We start from the raw sequence: 22698 nt of genomic DNA, 5'->3' as shown, positions 1-22698 counted from the left end.
TGCTGCGGGATGCGAGATTGCGGGTGCGGGACACCAAAACAAAAATGGCGGCCGGCGGAGCAAGCCGAGCGCGCCGAACGCGATTTTTTTTTCTTCTCGTGAGTACATTACGTGTATTGAAACAGTTTCTTCCGTATCAGTGATGAATAATATCGTTAATATCGGCAAGTTTGCGGCAGTAACGTAGCCATGTCCACTTTGAGGGGACAGAAACAGGTGGGCGCGCTTAGCTGCCAGTGACATAGAAATGCATGGGTGACGTGCTGCGGAAACTGCGGAAACTGCGACATCTGTCTTCACTACTATCCTAATACGGCACGTTTCCGCTAAGGGTGGGCGAATATCTTAGCTGTGTTACAAGTGTCGGCGTATGAATAGGGTGCACTTTTATCGTATCAGAGACGTGGCTACTATCATTGCCGCGCGCGATTTGTTGCGTGCTCACGAGTGCAAAAGCAGATGAAAAGAATCGAAATGCGCCGTTATTGTTTTTGTTGAGATCAACCATTATAAAGCCAACCCATAATAAAGGCAAGTTTGGTTGTACCTCATTTTGTCATAGATGTGCGGAAAGTGATGAAAGTAATGAAATGAGGCATCTACTTAAGAATGTTTGGTGCGTGCAGGCCGCTTGGCTTGTCTTGAAGAGTCGTTCGCGTAGCATTCGACAGATGGTAAGCGCGATCATTATTAGCTAGACTTAGCACACGACATATCGCTGCGGCAAGTTCGGGGTGCGATCATTACGCGGGGAATAAAAAAAAATCGAATTTTGACGACAAAATTTAGGGGTGCGATCATTACGCGAGTGCGATCATTATGCGAGTAAATACGGTAGTTAGTAAAAGACACATTTGTTCAAAGGTTCCTCTGTGTTGCGTAAGTTACGCAAGTTTGGTTGTTTGTTTAAGGAACGTGTCCTGTGTGGATTAAAGGAACAAATGTGAGCAAGCGTCGCAAGTACGTGTTTGGAATAGAGACCACAAAGCTAGCGCGATTGTATTTATGTACCTGTGGAGTTGGCCAGACGGTTCAGTAGCAGCAGTACATGAGATAAGTACGCCACTGTGATAGGATAAGAACAGGCTGTTCGCGAAGTTAGACTGCTTAAGTTATGTTTGGGTATTTGTGTTTGAGAGAATTCGGTTGAATTCTGTGTAAACCTTTACTCTTGTGCAGCGTGAGCGTCGGGTTTGGTCGAACTCAAGAGGAACGTGAACGCTCGCTTTGGCGGCACGAAATTTTGGGGCGAAATTAGGGGTTCCCAGTTGAGTGGCTTGCATGGAAATTTTGATAGGAAGCCTGGTGGGTTAACAGCTGATTCCGGGCGTCTGCACGCTGAGTGGTATTGTGTTGCCAGGATCGACTCTTCTGTGCCGGTTGTTGTGAGATGGTTGAAGGCATTCCAAGTGCGCAGGGGTTGCAGAGAGCAAAGCCATCTTCTTGCTCGCCAGCCATTCTCTTCCTGCCCAGCAGTTGCCAGCACTGGCCAGGCGAGATTTTCTGGGCCATGGAGGAGCTGTTAGAAATGGCCGTACGGGGTGACAACGTGCCAGCTATTTCAGCCCACTGCACGTGTTCCAATCCAACTGCACGGGGTGCACTTCAAAGAACTGCGGATAACCGGCAGCCACGTGGCGCAGGGTCAGCTCAGGGGAGTTCTCGAGGGGAGGTAATTGGCGGAACTTCCCCATGAGCTTTTCGAGACACCAGACAATGTGTTACCCGGCCGCACCACCCGGGACGGAGCAGAGTTCTACGAAGCCCCTCTGACGTCGACTCCGGACCTTTACACCAGTGTGTGTGTGCAGCATGAGTGTGTGAGCCCTCCTCCACCTCCAAAAGGGCGGGTCATCTTCGGTGACGTCGAACGATGACTGGACGAACGTTTCCGTCCGCTTGGAATCAAGGGGGGACCAAGTGCTTATAAGCAGCGATTGTCGGCTGCTAGTGTGTGCTCGTCGTCGGGAGCCGAGTGCTCGTTGTCATGCTAGAAATGTACTTGTGAGCTGTGTGCTCGTGAGCTGTTTGCTGTATGTTAGTCTTGCGGGCTCCATATGGGTGTCACGCTAGGCTTTCCATGTATGTCTTGTCTAAGATGTAAATAATGTAAATAAATCCTGTTCACCGAGTTCCTCTCTGCGACCTTCAACTCCTTCAAATGGTGGCAGCGGCGAGATTGTCCGACGACTCCTACATCTGATTGACAGCGGTGGGATCGTCCGGCAACTCTTACAATGCCAAAAAAGAAAAGTTCTCATCACCTTGACTGTTTGAAAACAATATGTACAGCTTATAGGCGTGTTTCCTTATTACCAATCATGATCGCAGAGAGTGCGCCAGAGTGCCATGCTTTTGCACTTGAAACTCACGCCCTGTGATCGATGGCGCCATCTGTTGAGAGAGGTGGAGACTTCAATCAAGAAAGCAGTGTGTTCCTGGGCCTCATTAAGTACCTGTCCATTATTCTACTATAGTCTATTAACAGCACTTTTAGAAAGGCTACACATGAGGTCACAGTTGAACAGGGTTTCTTCGACACTTGTCTACAGTGCTTGAGCATGCTCAGGTGCATTACGACAGTTTTGCGTAACTTGTGCGTAGCTTGCACGTCGGCAAGCGCACGTGTGGTCTCAGCTTTAGAGTAAGTGCAGATCCCCGGCTTGAAATAACAGACATTTCACTACACCAGCATAGACTAAGTACAGACAAGATTTCCAGGAGACCCCTTGTGGACAACACACCACATTGGGCTGAAAATTGCTTCATGAACTTGCTCAACAACTCTCCTCCACCTCAAGATACCTTAATAAACTGACATTAGGCAGGGAGCAATAATCCTTACTGTTAATAATGAAAGCTAAGAATTTTGTATAGTTCCTTCAACTCTCATAATCGCAGATAAAGATAAGCAGTTTTCAAGGGTCTAAGAAAATTTTTTATCGCCCTAAACAACACTTGAGCAATAAACAATGCAGCATTATATATTGTAGAAAACTAATAATTTGCTATTCCAAATACACATAAGTTGCAAGAAAAATCTTTAATTAATTGCACACAAAAATTTGTGTACGTCCTTGGCCATGTGGGCTCAGAGGCCATGCATGCACTTGTAGTGTTTGTGTACTTGCTATCGAAATAAAAAGCAATAAAAATTATGTCTACGAACAAATCAATGTTAAATGAAATTTAGAATATATGCTCACAGTCATATGTTCCACAAGGACTTTCCTATAAAAATAGTAATCAGCACATAACTATTCTTCGGGGACAAAACAAAAAGGATAGTCTTTCCAGTGCCCATGTCAAGCTGTTAAGCAGTTTCTCAATCTTGTGAAACAAAGGCAGACTGCATTTCTAGCAGCACACATTCATTTTTTTGCACTCCAGATAACACAGCTGGCAGTTTTGCCTCTTCTACATCTTCCTTAGTCAGTGTTGAAGTTCTGGCACTAGTTTTTGAGTAAGAAGGTGTTCACAATCTTCACCATCGAGCCCCAGCAGCTGCTGGACAAGGTCACTTCTGAACAAGTGGCTGAATTTGGTTTTTCTCTCAAATTGCAACTGGACAATTCTACAAAAGATCCACATGGGTCTGAAACTTTATATCTTAAATCCCACTGAATATTTTATATTTTATGCACATATCACTCTAAAGCACGAGTGCGATTTTTTTTTTTGCGAATGGATAATTTAAGAGGAAAAAAATACTAAGGTTTTCCAGTGTCCAGGCACCATTTTCATGCACCGGGCATCCTCGCAACTTAACAACCATGTAAAATGCGAAATATTATGGCTACAAAGAATACATTTTTTTAAACATTGAAGTGTTTTTGAAAAATGTCTTAATTTGCACCACTTTTCAAATGTTGCTACATTTACTCATTTTTATATCCTCGACCAATGCATATAGCCTATAGAAACTTCGTTGGCTGTGAGAACTTAACCTGCTCAAGAAGTGGGCTGAATATTGTTGCTATATAGCTAATGAACTTTTTTACAACATGCCTCAAATTTCTAGTTTTGACGAAAATGAACACTAAAAACCAAAGTAAAGAAAAACTATTGTTTTTTCAGAATCTCGTAAATATCTGTTCACAGACACTGCAAAAGAACATTAAAGAACATGTTGCATTATTAGACAGTTTTAGTTTAGCGTACGCAACTATAGCGTACGTTATACGCATAGCATAGAGTACGCTAAGCAGCGCACATTTTTTACAGTTTTAGTTGGCCTGCAAGATCTTTGGATCTCAGAGGCCATATGCCATCGTGGCTATTTCCCAACTAGCAATAGGTGGTGCTGACATCTCTAATGTTTCTTTCGTTCGGCTTCAACTCATTCGAAACGAGGAGCGATCTCGAAAACACCACAAGGTCATCCATAATGCTCTGTCGTCGAAGTGGCATGAGACATGTTACATAGTCATTTGCTAAGTGTATTTTACAAAAGCAACACCAAATTCAATTCGAAGCGGGCAGCCGGTACCGCCACCATGTTTGACGCAAACACCGCAAACCACGCAAAGACGCTAACGCTAAATCTAAGAAATAGTGTGCGCACGCTATACACTATGGGTCGTTTAGCATTCTGCGCATGCGCAGTCACGACCCGTTATTTTATAGCCTACGCTAAATTAAAGCTGTCTATTTTGTTTGCGTTGACAATATAGGTGATGGAACGAGAGCTTTACCAGGATGCAGCGAGTTGCTGAGAAAAAGGGAAATCTGGATAACAAACATGGATATGCCTCTGAATTGCCTAAACTTGGCCATCATTGCAACATAAAGGCAATTCATGATGAAATCGGTGACTGAAATCATTCACCACTGATGATCTATTTGAATAGGCATGGTAATAAAAGAATTAACTGGTCTAACCTCTGAACCGCGTATGTGGAATGGGTCAATAAAATCTAGTGACAACAAACTGTTCTGTAAACATCAAACCACAATGCACAGCCACATACCCTTTTTGGAATGATAGTTCGAAAAGGAATCCATGTCATTTTGTGGTGGGAGAAGAAGCACGAGACTCTGCCTTTTCAACTCTAGAAATTTTACCAAACCTACCCCGATTTTGTATTCAGCCTTGAAATTCTGAACTGCTAATACTTTTTCTGAGTGCATGCTCGGCCTCATGACAAAAAGATTTTACTTATCAGATATGACAGATCTAAGCTCCCTCTCAACAAGGCACAGCTAACCAACAATATAATGAAGTTGGTTAAATCAGCAATTTGCTTCATTATATTGAAATTTTATTCTACTGAAAATGCACCTTTTACGCAAATAAATAGCCGCTGATCGATTTTTCTGACATGGAAAGGGCTCCAAGATTTTCTGAATTATTGGGCAATTGAAGAAAGCTAAAGTGAGAAAAAAAATGCATTTTGTTGAATTTCAGTCAGATGAAAGATGCCGTTTCATGCCGCGTTGACGATATCTTCACATTGGCGGTATGAACTAAGTGAAGCTAGCCGCTTTTTCATGTCCGGCACACAGTGTGACAACACTATCATGAAAAGCGCTGGCAGCATGCAATGAATGTTTCATCTGCCTCAAGTTTCAACAAGTTTCTGAAACTAAACGCACAGGAACACCACATATATGATGCCATAGCATCTTGGCACATCTACTGTTTGGACACGCAGCAGATTACCTCTAAAGTTATAATATAGTGTATGCTAAACTAAAACTGCCTAGTAGAGACATTTAGCGTGTCCGCTATGCCAGGAAACAAGGGCAGTTCGGGTGGACTGCCGGATTGCAGGGGCGTAATCGTGAGCGGTGCAGCTGCCTGGTGGCGTAGAGTTCAACCAAAGACAGAGCTAGAATTGCAGTAACGTAATATATCCTGCTTCGCTGCTGGTGCAAGTTTTCGGAAGCGGCGTAATCGTGTTTACAATTACGCCGCTGCCGAAAATCTACACCAGCAGCTAAGCAGAATATAGTAATTGGTTTTGTGTTTGTGTGGTTGAGCTTTGCACCACTAATCTGGCCACTCGCATTTATGCCCCCTGCTCAACCGGATAACTGCCTGTGCTTGCTAGAATACCGGATGCACTAAAATTCTCTTATGAGCAGCGATCGTCGGCTGACCTTCGCAAGTCGACATGGCAAAAGTACGTTGTATGCGCCCGATTCAGAAAAAAAAAAAAATTTGCCGCTAATTTCTTCCACTGTTGCCGATAGTTGATTGTAGCGTGGTCTATTAAAAGCGAACTTCGTTGCATTAGTAAAACAGGTAGAAGAAAGTAAGGCTGAAATACGGGGTCTGTTATATCCGAAAGCCTGTTGTACCCAGGTCCGTAGTAACGAGCATAGATTGTACACACACACACAGACACATATAAGCTAACTACTACATAATCCATAAATAAATAAGATAGATCCAACCTGTGCAAGGTCACTCGTCAGGTAGCATTTTGTAATAAAAATAATGTACAGTAAAACCTCATTAATATGTTATTAAAGGACCACAGAAAAATAATGCATTATGCAGGAAAATTAACATTAATTAATAAATGCAGCAGCTCTACAGAGGAGGCGAAATGCTACTTTCACACAAAAATTTAAGTTGAGAAGAAAGTAAGCTATTGAAAACGAAGTAAATAAGGCTAGCTACTTCTGCCTGGCAGTTGTATTGAACATCAATATTTTGTAGCAGCCACAGCCATGATTCAGACTAAACAAAGCCTCCAATTTCTGCTTGGTGTTTAGACAGAACGTTTGATAATTGTAACAGCCTTTTTTTAAGCACTCGCAGCCCTTTTTCAATTTCCCTGTATATTGAAGTAACTGCACAAGGTATCAAAAGCTTTTGACAGCATCTGCAAGCTGGGTTGTGGCACACCCGCTCATGCCTTCATTCACCTCCTCTTTGCAATCAGCATCAAAAGCTGTACCAAGGTCAACGCCATGTCCAGCACGATCAGCGATTCTGATGTTCGGATACCATTACACGACACATTCGCGATGGGCGATATCGGCTTATATTCGTGCCATAGCATCCTCAAGTTCCTACACCTCTTCAGCCGACTTGTTAGTATTGTTGATGTCTTACACAGCTTTGGCATGTTTTCAATGGTACCGTGCAGCAGTCAACATAGATGATGTCGATGGACTACAACACGGCTGAAGTGTGCAACTGAAGTTTTTGGACGTAACAAATGTAAACAAATGTAACTATGGCAATTACAGGACCAGTGTTTCAGAGCACAAGAGCTAAGAAGACATAAACACGAATATATCAATGACGTTCTACTGTAGTTGAAACAAAGCGTCGAATATGAAAAGTAACTAAGCACACGTCGCTTATGATCTAAACAAAAGTTTGAACTTGCAATGAAAACTTTACAAAATGTCTAGTAATAATTAGACAATGTGGACATAAAGAGGTCCTTTAAGTGATTGCACATATTCTTTTGCATATCCTGTGCCCTTAACAGCTGTATAAGGGCATCATCTTGTGTACAAACACCATAGGTCAATTTCACTGGTTCACATGGAAAAATGTATCGCTAGTATGTAAGCATTAACTGTGCCACCACAGCACACCACGAAAAGCTGCTGTGCTCTACTTCAACGCTTTCAGGTGTAACTCACTCTCCCATGTAGCCTTTCGAAGCAGACATAAATGAAGCAAGTTCCATGTCAGAGTAAGGGGGACCCATGTTGTGCATTATCTTGCGAAAACTGTGGAATGCAGCCCCTTCAGCATAGATGTTATGCTGATACACCTGCAAGTATCAACAGAATGCAAGAGGCATTTCAACATATAATAGAAGTAATACAACTTAAATTATTTATTACCTCATCAGCCATAAGGAAAAGCTTGTGCTTATAAGCGAACTCAACTACTTGTTTGATATTCTGCTCTGTCAAGACTGCCCCTGGAAGAGAAGAAGTTGCAGAGAATCAACAAACTTCATTTTTTCTTCCGAACTGATATTTAGCACATTCAAAATTATATATTTAGAAATCAATTTAACAGCTCCTTTTAGCAAGAGAAAAGTACAACACTTTTTCACAGGCAAAGATAGTTAAATGAACCAATGAGCATTTCTAGCCAACAAGTCGGAAGATTTCACATGGTAACACATCGGATCTCAATAATTCAAACTCGAAGGGCCCGAAAATTTGTTTGAATTAAAAGAAGGACTTGTTTTTGAAGTATTAGTGCATCATAGCACGATGAACGAATGGTGCGAGTCGTGAAATATCGCAGCGCACAAGCACACGGCGAGCGAAGACCACGAAACTGCCGATGCTGGCCAACGCTCACCTTCCCCGATAACGGCAGAAAATGAAACTTCAAACAGCAAGCTGGTGCCGGGCTGCCGGGGCTGGCGACACACCGGCGCGGAGGCAGGCGCTGCTGGGCCGCCGGGCACGTGTGTGCGAAAACCATCGAAGATGAGGGAGTTGAGAGGGAGGGCGAGGGGAGCGGATTTGCTTTCCTGCCAGTTTGATGGATGGCGCTAATTACCTCAACATCTTAGGGTGCCTGAATAAAACTAAAAGGTAGCGACATACTTTTCTATTGCCGCCGCCACTGCTGCGAGGAGGCAGGAGAGAAGGCCTTCGCCTCTCGATTGGTTGAGTGCCGTCATGTGGTATTTTTTTGCCTTTTTTTCCCTATTTTTTCTTCCTTTCTACGCCTCGGCGCAATCACCACCACGACAGTTAGCCGCCATGTTTCCGCGGCGAGGCTTCCACAAGGGATTTCGGATGTTTTGGTAAAGTTTCGTGGCAAACCGCATCATTGAAGAACTCAGTTTTTTTGTTTCATGTTGGGGATTGATTTTAAGAGTACTGGGGGTGCAAACATGTATGAACGGAGCTGTTCTCTTTGTTGACAGGGTACGGAACTCAGGCAATGGGCAAGCTTATGCACGGGTGCTATTCTCAGTGCTCATTAAGATTTGTTTTCCTGATCCCACAGTTGCTGCCGCCGCGAGCCGCAAAAACCGGCCCAGGACTGATCCCTACGCGGTGCGCGTTTTACCGCTAGTGCGGATGGGGCATTATGGGGCAACACAAAAACGGCGACTTGCTGTTTGAGAGACAGTAAAATTTCTGCTACAGTTTTTTTCTTTTAAAGCAATAACGTTAAGGGCCTCGTGTTGCAGAAAATCCGGCATCGGCATACCAAGTCAGACGTAGTTTCGGCAAACAAAACTTTTGAACCACCGATACCAAAGCCCTCCGTGTGGCGCAAGGAAGTTACTGAACTAATTGCATTTCTTAAGCTAAAATATATTTAAAAAATCGTAAAGTACCGTATTTACACGACTGTAAGTCGACCCCTTTTTTTAAATTTGAAAGTCTGAAGTTGGGGGGTTGACTTACAATTGAAACCAAAACATGGCCCCGCCAATAAAAGCAATACCAATGGGAGCTACAATGTAGTTACAATTTTATGTTTGCTCTATAGCCCTACCCGTATCTTTTTGCTATCCCGCGTGTTTGTTCGCTTTTCGGAAGGGTTTTTCTACATTTTTGAGAGTTTTACAGTGCATGCAACAATCATGGGGGAGGGGGTGTCGATAGTTGATGGAAGCGCCGCTGTTCCCATTTGCGGCGGCACCCTCAGAACGGCGGCGCTTGCGGGCAGTGATGCCACGGCTGCTGATTTATCAGTAGATCTGATTTTTTAAGTTTTCTGCTGATTCAGTGATAAAGCGCTTGAATCTGCTGATTTTCTTGCTTTTCTACTGAAACGAAAGCAGAATCTGCAACTTTTTCAGTACAGAGGATGGATGGATCGATGGATGGTTATAGAGGTTACAGAGGTTATATTAATGTGATGCCACCTAGCGAGACAAAAAAAAAAAAAAAAAAACGTGGTTGGCTTCGAGGTTAACATACATTCTTGCGTTTCCAGACTCTCAAACGTGGCGCTAACTCTGTCTTTGAGCAAAGTGGGAAGAAGGCATAGAGTTTCTATGCTCTATGGGAAATGGTGAGGCGGTGAATTTGTGAAAGTGGGCGCATACCGAACCCCACAACTATGAAACGACCATTATCATCATCATCATGACCAACCTATTTTTATGTTCACTGCAGCACGGAGACCTCTATCTTCCAGCGATCTCCAATTACCCCTGTCTGGAAGATACTATACTGTAAAGCTTCCAGGTACTAACTACCATCTGACGCCTTTGAATAGGCCATCGGAGGGCTTCACTGTTTTTAAATTCGTGCTTGACAATGGCTCTCTGGATCCCCGGGTTTTTCAAAAGTATTGCTAAGAATCTCGGGATCAATTTTTGTACTATTTCCTGGAAGCTACAACAATTCAACAGAGTACTAATATAAGCGCTGAATTCGTGGGCTCATAAACTGAGTGCAAAAATTGAAATAAAAAAATCTACTCATTTCTACTGATTTTTCGCGAAAAAATCTATTTTTTAATGTGTCGTGGCAACACTGCTTGCGGGGAGTATCGGTAGTTCATGGAAGAGCAGACACCGCTCGCGGGTTTCTCTTTCTCTGTTTAAAGGCTAGACGCGTTCCACTTGACTGTCGGCTACATGCTACTTCTATGCTTCCCCAGTAATCATGAATGCTACAGGCCCACTAATCGTTCGGGACTCGTTCACAGCAGCGTTCAAGAGGGCTGCCATCCTTTACGCCGAAGAAACAAATCGCTGCGCAGCGGGTTGCAATTTCGATGTTTCTAAACGGGTGGTGTGAAAGTGGCGACTGCAGCGAAGCGAAATTTTCACCTGTGACGGCAAGTGAGAAATTTCCCACGTGCCGAAGTCTGGACGCTTTCCGGAGCTGTAGGCTAAGCTTGCGGCGTGCGTCGCTGAAATGCGTGATCGGGCCCTGCCAGTGAAGTGCGACGTGGTCATGAAACAAGCCCGGACCTTCGCCTTAATTTTAAGGTTCTACTCCGCTGTGAGCACGAGTGGCTGGTGGCAGAAGACTGCGAAATTACGCCAACCGGACCTGTCAAAAAAGCCTCCCTGACGGCTGCGTGTGGTTGGGTGCATTTGACGTGGGCTGCTGTTCTGCAAAATGTTTGCCAAATTCGAAATTTCGCTGGACACTGACGCGCTGTGGGACCGCAGCAACGATGACGATGGCAGCACTAGTGAAGACGAGTAGTCCAGTGACCATGTCAGCTACTAATAAATTTTCGTTATCGAATGCGCCCTCGGGTATGCTCTCTTATTATTTTTTTTTTCCGGTCACGCGATATAAGGGGGGGGGGGGTCGACTTACATTCGAGTCGACTTACAATCGTGTAAATACGGTGACTTACAACCTACGGACATTGTAGGTCGGGTTGCAATTTGAATGTACGAGAAAACACAATTCTGTTACGCAAGAACAAAAACACCTTTTCCAGCGTTTCTACCATGTACAGTTAACGACTGAATTTTAGGATGCACAATTTTTCAGACATGCCTGATATTTCAAACGTCTTCGCGGCACCACCATGAGCCCCATAGAATCAATGCATAAGGACATCTGAAATTTCGGATGCTTGAACCCCCCCGCCGTCCAATTTTCCTGAATTTTTGACACAACGGAAGGTCCTTTGGCTCCTTGCGCAGCGCCCTTGCAAAGGAAATTGACTTGCAGCCGAAGCATATCACTGCTTTGAACCACAACTAGCCGAATCTAGCCGTCACACACCGATTTGGTCCGGCCACGCTGGCTATGTTCATTGCCGCATTTTTGCCTCCGGCGGAGTTTCCGGAGCGGCGCCATTTCGTTTGTTTGCGCAGGCCACGTTTTGGCTAGCGTGGTGTGTGGTTGTGCTGTTGTGTCAAGTGTGCTCTGCGACGCTAGGCCTAGGTGCTTCGACGTTCGTCAGCGAACTCCACTGTTCGCAACTTGCCTTCGATGGCCCCCACTCCATCTTCGTCGTCCTCGCCGATGGCATCGAAGCGTGGAAAGCAATACCGTCGGTTAACGATGGAAAAGAAAGCCGCCGTTATTAAGCAAGTCGTGAGTGGCCGATCGCAGGCTGACGTGAGCAAGGAGTTCGGCATCAGCTCCGCTCTGCTGGGGTTTCCATACCCACGGAAATAACTTTTGAACAGTTTGTTGACGCTTACAAGCTCGACTTGTGTGCAGAACTGACTGACGAGAAAATAGTCCGTCAGGTTGTGGGGGATTCAGAAGACTCTGATGTTGAAAATGAGGAGCCAATGCCTGCACCGCCTACAAGCGCCGAGTTGACGCGAGCACTGTTGACTGTTTCATCGGTGTACAGTGCTGACATGACCCTTGCTCAGAACGCCGTCCAAACAACAATCAACAAGTTCAAGCCACTGCAGCAATAACACCGGCTGTCTGACGATGCACATGTACATAATAAACCGGCAGTCGGCTGCATACAGTTTTTGAACGCCTCCTTTTATAGCCACTTCACTGATGCTTTGGCAGGGTTTTGGAAGCCTGGTACTTCGCCCTTTACCTCCAGATCAGAGAAAAAAAAAAAAGAAAGTGCGTTTTTTTTGCATGCATTCATTTTTTCGGACGTTTTTACGTTCCCTGGAGGGAAAAATCGGTATAGACCGGCCATGGAGTACGCCATTTGCGCGCGCAGGCGCACGAATATTTTGGAGTCCACGGAACGGCATGCCCTTTTCCTTAAAACACTTCCAGATGGCGCTCACCTCTGCAGCATCGCAGCCCATGCAAGAGGTCGCGTTTCTACCACAAAGCCCGCTTTCGTGCTTAGCATTCGCCACGAGTGTTTCCCGGTAAACTTTACGGTTACATACGCTGCAGTTGCCGGGAGGCATGAAAAGCAGTCAGGTATCTTAGATTGCTTAAGCGTTACACACTTAAAGGCGAAGCTTAAGAGTCCTTCAACATTTTTTTTTTTTTTTCGCACAGCGTTGAGGGGTCTCTCCTAAGCTTTTCCTCTATGGCAAAGTCAGAGCTATAGTGTACTAGAATATGGTTGAGTAGGACGAGCAGCTGGGGTGGTGCATGCTTTGCAATGAGGCGCACAATGACAAAAATACTGTGGCGGCGCTGCAATCGAAGTGGATTGGGCCGCATCAAGGTTGCACCGTTGGAAACTGCTGGCAATACTTCTCAGAACAGTCAATTCATAGAACTTCGCGTGCTGGTATATGCGTCCAGACCACTCAAGCAGTGTTTATAATTGCATATTACATGTATTTATGCCTTAGGAATAGATGCCTTCCTTTTCTTTATTTCATTTTATTTTTTTTAAATGCCACTCAGTGATTGCATGTGCATTGCAGCACAGTGTCGACTTTCATTCTACTATTTTATTGTACGGTTGCCTTTGGAGAACAAATATTTTTCTTGTTCTTCAAACAGCATATAGTAGGTCTTCGAAACGCAGATGGAAAAACATTATGCAAAAAAGAGGTGAGGCGTGCAGACAGGACACAACAGTAGAGAAGTGGACAACATGAACGTCCACTTCTCTACTCTTGTGTCCTGTCTGTACGCCTCACGTCTTTTTTGCATTATGAATCCTTACTAACTAGCTCAGCTTTCTGTCGTTCTATGGAAAAACGTATGTACATTTCCTGCTTACCGCTTTAAACAAATAAAACATGCCCCATCTGGCCCTCTGTACTCAGATTTGCAAGAAGTATTCTTAAGAAAAAAAAAAAAACTGTAGCAAAACGTTTCATTCATTTTTCCATCTTCTTTACATAACAGAACATGGAGTAATTGGCACGGGTTCTTTTATTGCGCTCAGGCCTCGGGCGCCGAAAACAGTTCTAGGAAGCCATCATATATGTTAATCTTTGGCCCGTAAACAGTGCGACATTTTTTGTCCTGCCCATGCTTATAAAAAAAATTCAAATAAAATAAAAGCGGTGCGGCAGCCTAATTAGAGGTTGCGTAGTGGATATGGTGGTGCATTGTTAAATTCAAGCTCACGGGTTCAAACCAGGTTGCGGAATTCAATGAGAACGAAAGGAAACTTCTGTTTAGGTGAACGTTAAAGAACTGCAGGTGGTGAAAACAGAACAAGGTGCCTCAAAATCATATAGCCAGATCTAAACCGTCAGAATATGTTTAATTTTAAATAAGAGAGAGATAGAGAAGGTAACTGCGTCCGTTGGCTTTATTCTAGGGGTATAAAAATAAATTATTCTTGAGTCCGATTTTTGAGAAAAACATGTTGCGCTTATCTTATATTTCATCCCTAAATGTAATGCCGTTACTAAGCAGCTTCTGTATTATAAACGGCTTTCAGTTATCTGGTGCACTATCATAAGGACAATAATGAAGCAATTAGAGGAATGGCATGCCTCACATACATGTAGAGGTATCTCTAGATCTGCTGTGTTTGTTGAATAAGTATGGCACCACATTTGGCACCCAGGTTTAATGAGTTGCAGACATGGTGAGACTGTAAAAAAAAAAAATGTTTTCCTTGCCTGACCTTAAGAAAGGAAAGTCATTTACAGTATCGCGCACCTCATTCTTTCATACAGAAATACAACTTTCTCTCATTTGGAAAAGACAAAAGATTTACTCCCAATGCACTTGTGATAAATATGAAATTCGCAGTTTCGCGCAAAAAGCGAAGCATTGATTACGATGGCAAACTAGTAGACAGCTATATGAAAAGTAACGATAGTAGTTTTATCGGACTATGAACTTTTAAACGTTCGCTTACTAACTAAATTAAGAAGCATGGTGTCACGGGCACACAAGCATGAACACGTATCACTCAATGACCACGGAAACTCTTTAAACACTGGAGTGAGGAAGTGAAGTAGCAGGAGTGAGGGAATGGATTTTGTGCAGCCTCTCACTTCGATGCAAACTAAGTGACGAGAACACAGCGTGGTGCGCCTAGATGCTCACTCTTGTCTCTGCCACAGATCACTTTAAGGTTAGGGGCCACATGGCCGTGCCGTACGTGTACGTAGCAACCGCCGGGGTAGAATGCCTCTCCTGTTTGCACCAGTCCCGCACACAAGTTTCGGGAACTCCGAACACCCGTGATGAAGCACGATTTCCGTCCGTCCGGCACACGTGAGTGCTTTCCTTTTAATTGCGGCATCGTGATGAACTCTGCATGTCTTTGCAGTTGGTACTTCCATGCTTATAGAGCAAATGCAGAAAACGGGAAGACGGACGGTGCACTTTTGCCGAAGCACACATACTACAGCACATGGAGAAAGCTACGGCAGCTAGGTTCAAAGCACGTACGAGGCGGCCATTTTTAAATGGCGATGGCAATATGGTAACACAGGTTTAAAGTCATACCCAATTCTAACACGCACACAATTTTTGGGCCCATTTTATGGGGAAGGAAATGCGCGTTAGATTCGAATAAATATGGTAACAAGTTACGGTGTAAAAGGATTACAAACGCTATGAAGTAACGATTGGATAGGAAAAACCATAAGTCTGACAAACCAACTAAACCAGCAACAAGTGGCGATAATCGCAATATGCTGTACTAGATAAAATTTCTAGCTATGAACCTGCTGTCTGCACAGAAACCAGTGCTTAACAAAACTTTTGTGCAACTCACCAGTAGGGTTTCCAGGATTGATTACAACCAGGCCACGAGGATTGCAAACTTTTTTAGCTTCATTCAGAGATCTTTCGAGTTCTCGGATGCTCAATGCCCAGTCATTCTCTTCATCCAAGTAATAGTTTATCTGCAGACACCAAAAGAAAGTGCAATTCAAACTGTAGAAGTGCAAGCTGTCACAGAACCACTGCCAGGTTAAATTGATAAACATAAAATTGTTCGACAGGCTGTTCCCAAAATATTGTTCAACCAAGCTAAACAAGGAGTTGCTTAGTTTTCATTGGAATTATAGTAAAACCTCTTTAATTCGAATTTCACAGAACCGAAAAAATGACAGAATTAACCGAATGTTGAATTATTGAGGGTACTAAGAAAACAAACAAATGCTTACTACGCCAACACGCTTTTATTTACTGAATCAGCAAATCCTGTTTCTATTTTGCATAAAAGCAGTCCGGAAACTGCAATTCCCATCTCATGACTGATTAGTGCTCGCAGCTGTGAAGGCCTCGTGACTTCCTTTACAGCGCGGCCGTGGCAAGTCTTCATCTGAATTTTTGATCTTTAATTATGTTTAAATATGGCCAAACAGTGCCATGCCCATGGTAATGAGTTCGCAGTGTAGTGATGAGCTCTATGAAGTTGGTGCGACGCGGCTGTAGAGGGGCCTTAAAATTAATCGTTCTAAAATGCATAGAATTTGTATAATAAGGTTATGGCCGTGACGGTTATGTCATAAGGTTAATAAGGTTATATGAGGTGTACTATGAACATTGGGATGCATTTGAAAAGAATGATATGATGTATAAAATATATGATTCTAAAATTGGCTAGAGCACTACTGCCTCCTTAGAGCCCTTGAAACACAAGGGCCTGGAGGCATGTGCTATGCAAAACAGTTATCGCAGCAGCATCCTCTGGAACGAGGATGAATTTATTGGACTTATAACATGTAATATAACATCATTAAGGAAACCGAGGCCTGCCTTGGTGTCAAAAAGCAGTTCCTTACTAAGAAACATAGCCGGGTGAAGAGGGATGTAATAATGGTACGCAAGAGAAAAATGTTTCCTTCTTTCCGCTTCGGCTTCCCGGTGTTAGGAATGGCCGTACGGGGGTGGCGACGTGCCAGCTTTCAGCCCGCTGCGCGTGTTCCAACCCCCCCAGACAAGGCGCCTTCTGAGAACTACGGATGACAGGCGGCCACGTGGCACGCGGTCAGCTCTGGAATGTGGTGCGCTGCCGCGCCACCCGGGACGGCGCAAAGTTCTGCGAGGGCCTCGGTCGACGACACCGCGGGCTATGCTGTACCGAGAGTTCTACAAAGCCCTCGAACGCGTTAGCCTTTGTGTGTGTAGGCTCGAACGTGTTAGCCTTTGTGTGTGTGGGCTGTACTGCGGGGCGGCGGCAAGTTTACCATGATTGGACGCACATTCCCGACCATTCGTGCTCCGTCCACGCCGAACGATGACGTCGAACTATGACGTCAAGCGGAGGCTTATAAGCAGCGTTTGCCGACTGCTAGAGCATGCTCGGGCTCGTGTCGTGCTCGTCGTAAGGAGCTGAGTGCTCGATGTTATGCCAAAATGTAGTAGTGAGCTGTGTGCTCGAATGCTGTTTTGCTGAATGTTAATCTTGCGGGCTCCATATGGGAGTCGCGCTAGACTGCCAATGTATCTTGTCTTAAAATATGTTAATCCTGTAAATAAATCCTGTTAACCGAGTTCCTCATCTACGACCTCCGACTCCTTCAAATGGTGGCAGCGGCGAATTAGTCCGACGACTCCTACATCTGCTTGACAGCGGTAGGATCGTCCGACAACTCTTACACCGGCACTCCAACAGCACGTGGAGGACGGTCAGCCTCTCACCACATCAACCACAGGTTCTAGGTTCATTTTAAGTAAGTAAAAAATGATGGGTCCCAAATGTGTGTCCTAGTCTGAGACTACAGAATTGGGCATCTGTTCACCATGATATTGTTGCAGAGGGCCAAGAACCTAACTGTGGTGTAATCACATGCAGTTTGTTACTTATTTCTGCGTCCCACATGAGTTTCCAGTGGTTTCGCACTTTGTTTCATATGAAAGGTTTCAGATCTGTGACGGGGACCGAAGCAGTAGCATTAACAGCAAGTGATACGATTGACGTGGCCATCTCGTCAGCCAAAACATTACCCTCAATTCCCCTATGGCCATGTACCCAGCATATAATGGTATGCTGGTTAGATAGATAAGCTTTACACAGGTCGGAACAGACCTCAATAAGTACGGGATTTTTGTGTTTGCAGAGTGACATCAAGGCGTTAACCACACTTAGCGAGTCTGTATATACAGTCAAACTCGGCTAAATCGAACTCGCAAATAAATGCCTATCAGTTCAATATAAAGCATAATTCGATATAAGCCTGCTGAATAGTTGCACATAACTGCACATATAAGCCTGCTGAATCATAAAAGCACATACCATTTATAAAATCACTTTTATGATGAAACTAGCTTAGTTTCGCATGAAATAGTCCTGCATTTCTTTCTACTAGGGCAATTTCGCTGCCTGCGACACATGCACTTCTCCACATTGTCTAAGGAGTCGGGAGCAGCTGAGGCCGCAACCTTCCGCATTCGCACAGAAGCACCAGACTAGTGCAAGCGCACCAATCACTTCGAAGGATGTAGGCAAAGGACCATCGTTGCTTTCCTCATTGTGCCCACTTTCACTTGTGCTCGGTATGATGTCGGCAATGTAGTCTTCGTTTTCGGGCTCTCCCGTGGTAGCGACACCATCATTTGCACTCACAAACTCGTCCACTGTTGATTCGTCAACAGCTCCTGGAAATTCTGACAGCTCGCTCCAAGTTTCAGCAACACAAACAACGGCTGCATCGCATTCATCAGAATTTACAGTCATCACCGAGCTCGCGGAAGCCGCCACGGCTGAAGCAATTTCGGATGAACCACTCGTACACGGCCGTGCATACGCGTCGGGCGCCACGGGCATAGGGGCGAGAGTTTGGCCGCTTTAGCCCTAATTTCCCCCTTATTCATCAAGATCGTCCCGAGAGTGTTCCTCGGAATCATTCACGATGCGGGGACACATCCAACTGTTCACCGCGTTCGACCCGATTTATGATTACGAGCTTCACGACAAAAAGTAAATTCTGCCGCTTCATCACGGCAACACTGCGGGAGAAGGCCCACAAGGCACACGCACAATGGACCAGAAAAGCACCGAGACAACTTGCACTTTCGCCATTTTGAACGACGAGGGCACAAGAGCCTCTGATTGGCTGTCTGAGCAAGCGCTGCGGGTGGGCCAGGATCATTTTTTGCAGGGGGGTGTTGACGGCTCGTCCGAGGCAGCACGGTCATGGTAGGGAGAGCGGTTGGATGGAGCCGCGCCGTCAAGTTTCCCCGAAACCAGGAGGGAAAGCCAACTTCTGGGGGCACTTTTCCGCCGCTCGACGTTCAATATATCGGGAGTCGCTGCTATTTTTGCTTGATGTAAATGTAATTTCTGCTATATATATTCATTGCAACTATACCGTGCCCAGAAATTGTTCGATATATAGAATATAGTAAACGGGTTCCATATAGTCCGGTTCAACTGTATAACAGCTTTTTGGAGTTTTGATTTCCTTTATGCTTTACAGTCGACAATAGTGCATAGGCCTCGGCCGTAAAGATACTTGCTTCTGGATGTAGTACATCGGATTCCGAGAGGGATGGACTGACTGCTGCATAGTACACTCCAGCATGCGACTCGGAAGCGTCTGTATAGAACTCTGGGCACGAGTGCTTGTACTGAAGTTCTAGGAAATGCATTCGGATTTCGACCTCTGGAGCATGCTTTGTAACCTTTAGAAAGGATTCGTCATATTCTATAACCTGCCAATCCCAAGGAGGTAATCGCTTGGTTAGGTGCATTAAGCGATGCTCAATGAGTGGGACATGCATTTCATCACTAAGCTCCTTCACACGCAGAGAGAAAGGATGTCTTACAGAGGGATGAGTGCAAGAAAGTGTAGCACATGTAATTATCAGTAACGGTATTAAAACATGGATGTTCAAGATTAGAGCACCACTTTAAGGAAATATGATCTTTGCAGGTGGAGTGACCACTCATTCTATTCGGCATATAAGCTTTCAATCGGGCTTGTTCTGAAAGCGCCCGTGGCTAAGCGGATACCTAGATGGTGAAAGGGATCCAGCATCTTTAGCGCGCTCGGGGTGGCAGAGTTATATACCACGGCACCGTAATCCAATCGTGACCAAATCGGGCTCTTGTAGAGATTCGTTAAACACTTCCTGTCACTACCCCATGTAGTCTGGGATAGAAGTTTCATTAGGTTCATTGTTTTTGGACATTTTTCTTTAAGATGTTTAATGTGTGGAGTGAAAGCGAGTCTATAGTCAAGTATAACACCTAGAAATTTGTGCTCTTTGTTTACAGGTATCTGTTGTCCACACAGTTCTAAGTAAGGATCCGGAAACAGGCCTCTCTTGTAAAAAGAACGCAAGAAATCTTGTGAGGATTGATTTTAAATTCATTTTTCTCTGCCCACTTTGACACTTTGTTCAAGCCATGCTGTACCTGTCTCTCGCACACTGCGAGGTTACAAGATTTGAAACCTATCTGAATGCCGTCCACGTAGATGGAATACAAAATGGCCGGTGGCAAGGAAGTACGAAGTGCTGTCATCTTAACAATTATGAGTGTGCAACTGAGCACACTTCCCTGGGGTACACCAGTTTCTTGTGTATAAGGACGTGGCAGTACATTGCCGTCTTTTACCCGGAAGGTACGATTGGACAAGTAGCTTTCTATTAGGTTTAGCATATTACCATGAATGCCCTTTTCTGACAAATCTCTCATGATTCCGTAGCGCCATGTTGTGTTGTACGCCTTCTCCATATTGAGGAATATCGATAAGCAAAAATATTTGGGCACAAATGCGTCACGGATATTTCCTTCAATACGTACCAGATGATCGGTTGAGGAGCGCCCTTTTCAGAAGCCGCACTGATAGGGATCAAGCATTTTGCTCATTTTAAGGAAATGGACGAGTCGCCGATTAATCATTTTTTCAAATACTACCTTACTAAGGCAACTTGTGAGGGCTATCAGGCGGTAACCTGCAACTGAGGAAGGGTCGTTGCCTTGTTTCAAAACAGGGACCACAATGGCTTCTTTCCACGGGGATGGAAAGTATCCTACAGACCAGATAGTGTTGAAAAGTGTGAGTAGTGTAAGTTGCGTATCATTGTGCAAGTTTTTGAGCATTTCATACCTAATTCTATCAGATCCCGGTGCAGAGCTCTTGCATGCGCTCAAGGCAGCTCTCAACTCGGCAATACTAAAATGTCGGTTGTATGGTTCTGTCAGCACTTTCTTACGAATGGCTTACATTCTTCTATTTGTTTATATTTGAGAAAGCGTTTTGAATAATGGCTTCAACTTGACACGCTCTCAAAGTGCTCCCCAAGTGAGTCTGCCTGATTAAACAGGGTATCGCCCTGTGTGTTTACCAAAGGAAGTGAATATGTTTGTCGCCCTCTAATCCTATTAACCCTGTTCCAGACTTTGGACTCATTTGTGTACGGGTTTATGCCCAAAAAAACTTCTGCCAACTTTCTCTTCCAGCCTGCCAGCGAGTTCTCCTGCCTTGAGACTTTACTTTCTTGAAGTTAAGAAGATTCTCTGCAGTGGGAGAAGCACGTAACGACCCCCACGCTTTGTTCTGTTTCCTACGAGTGATCCTAGATTTGTCATTCTACCACGGTACACGTCATTCGCATGCAAACCACTTACATCGGATATGCATTTAGATGCGGCATCTATTATGAATGCTGTAAAATACTCCACAGCAGCATCGATTCCTAAAGAAGACATGTCAGCCTATGAGATACTAGTGAGAGTTCGAAATTTCTCCCAATCGGCTGTATCAATCTTCCACCTAGGAGCCTGTGGAGGATATTCATTTTCTTTAGATGTTCTTAGCACTATGGGGAAGTGGTCGCTCCCGTAAGGATTGTTGGTAACTTCTCATTCAAGTTCAGGCAGTATAGATGGGGAAACTATGCTAAGGTCGATTGAAGAAGAGGTTCTGTTTCCAAGACAGTAATATGTGGGTTCCTTCATATTGAGAAGGCACGCACCAGAAGAAAAAAAAGGAACTGTTCAACAAGACGGCCTCGCACATCTATACGAGAGTCACCCCACAGGCAGCTGTGTGCATTGAAATCGCCAAGAACAATATAAGGTTCTGGCAATTCATCTATAAAGGACTGAAATTCATGTTTGTTTAATTTGTAATGCGGGGGTACGTAAAGCGAGCAAATGGTGATGAGTTTGTTTAGGAGAACAACTCAAACCGCCACTACTTCAAGGGGCGTTTGGAGCTGTAAACACTGACACGCAATGCTTTTCTGAATAACAATGGCAACACCCCCTGATGATGCGACAGCATCATCGCGATCTTTGCGAAACGTAACATACTATCAGAGAAAGTTTGTGTGTTGTGATTTTAGGTGAGTTTCCTGTAAACACAGCACTTTTGGATTGTATTCGTGGATGAGTTCTTGCACATCATCAAGGTTTCTAAGAAGACCTCTGACCAGGGTGTCTACCAAGTTGACATTTCCAAATTGCCTGAGTTTTCCAGGTTTTCCCTGAGTGCCTTTGCGAAATTCCCCGAGTGATGCAGAACCATGTTTTATGTCAAGACGGGCTGAAACCATATCACCCAATGCTGTTACTCTCTAGTACGCATACAAAAAAATTTTTTTTTTTAAACAACTTAGTCCAATTTGAATACGAAGGAGTAGTGTTTATGTTATTCACAAAGGAAGCGAAGGGAGGGGTTAGGAAAATGCACATCAAATAAAACGTCATAGAAAAAAATTGCAAATCGAGCCAAACATTCTCAAATACGAATAAAAAGGAGATTCATACAGAAGCAAATATTTTCGAATATGTGCTATTTCTATCAACTGATAGCAAGCTCAGTGGTATGAGGTTTGAACGTTGTCACAATTGAGATTATCGCTCAACAGCTCGTGAGTCAACTTCAACTGTCCTGACATACTCTCAGCCCGCGCACGACGCCTCAGTGTTGTGTTTCACTGCTTTAAAGAAGTTATTTGGTTTGGATGAGGGACACCTGCATCTCGGCATCAGCCAACACTTTG

At 44.4% G+C, this 22698-nt stretch overlaps 1 protein-coding gene across 1 annotated transcript in view; it reads right to left on the bottom strand.

The window, feature by feature from the left end:
• Nucleotides 1-22698, bottom strand: part of LOC135898048 (alanine aminotransferase 1) — a 52817-nt gene that overhangs the window by 9197 nt on the left and 20922 nt on the right. The window contains exons 6-8 of the mRNA XM_065426799.2: nt 15509-15638; nt 7816-7895; nt 7609-7742 (exon numbers count right to left, since the gene is read on the bottom strand). Coding sequence (XP_065282871.1) covers nt 7609-7742; nt 7816-7895; nt 15509-15638 — 344 coding nt within the window. The remainder of the gene's footprint in view (nt 1-7608; nt 7743-7815; nt 7896-15508; nt 15639-22698) is intronic.

Source organism: Dermacentor albipictus, chromosome 1 (genome assembly GCF_038994185.2).
Source record: "Dermacentor albipictus isolate Rhodes 1998 colony chromosome 1, USDA_Dalb.pri_finalv2, whole genome shotgun sequence".
Taxonomy (NCBI): domain Eukaryota; kingdom Metazoa; phylum Arthropoda; class Arachnida; order Ixodida; family Ixodidae; genus Dermacentor; species Dermacentor albipictus.
This window is presented reverse-complemented; position numbering and strand designations above follow the sequence as displayed.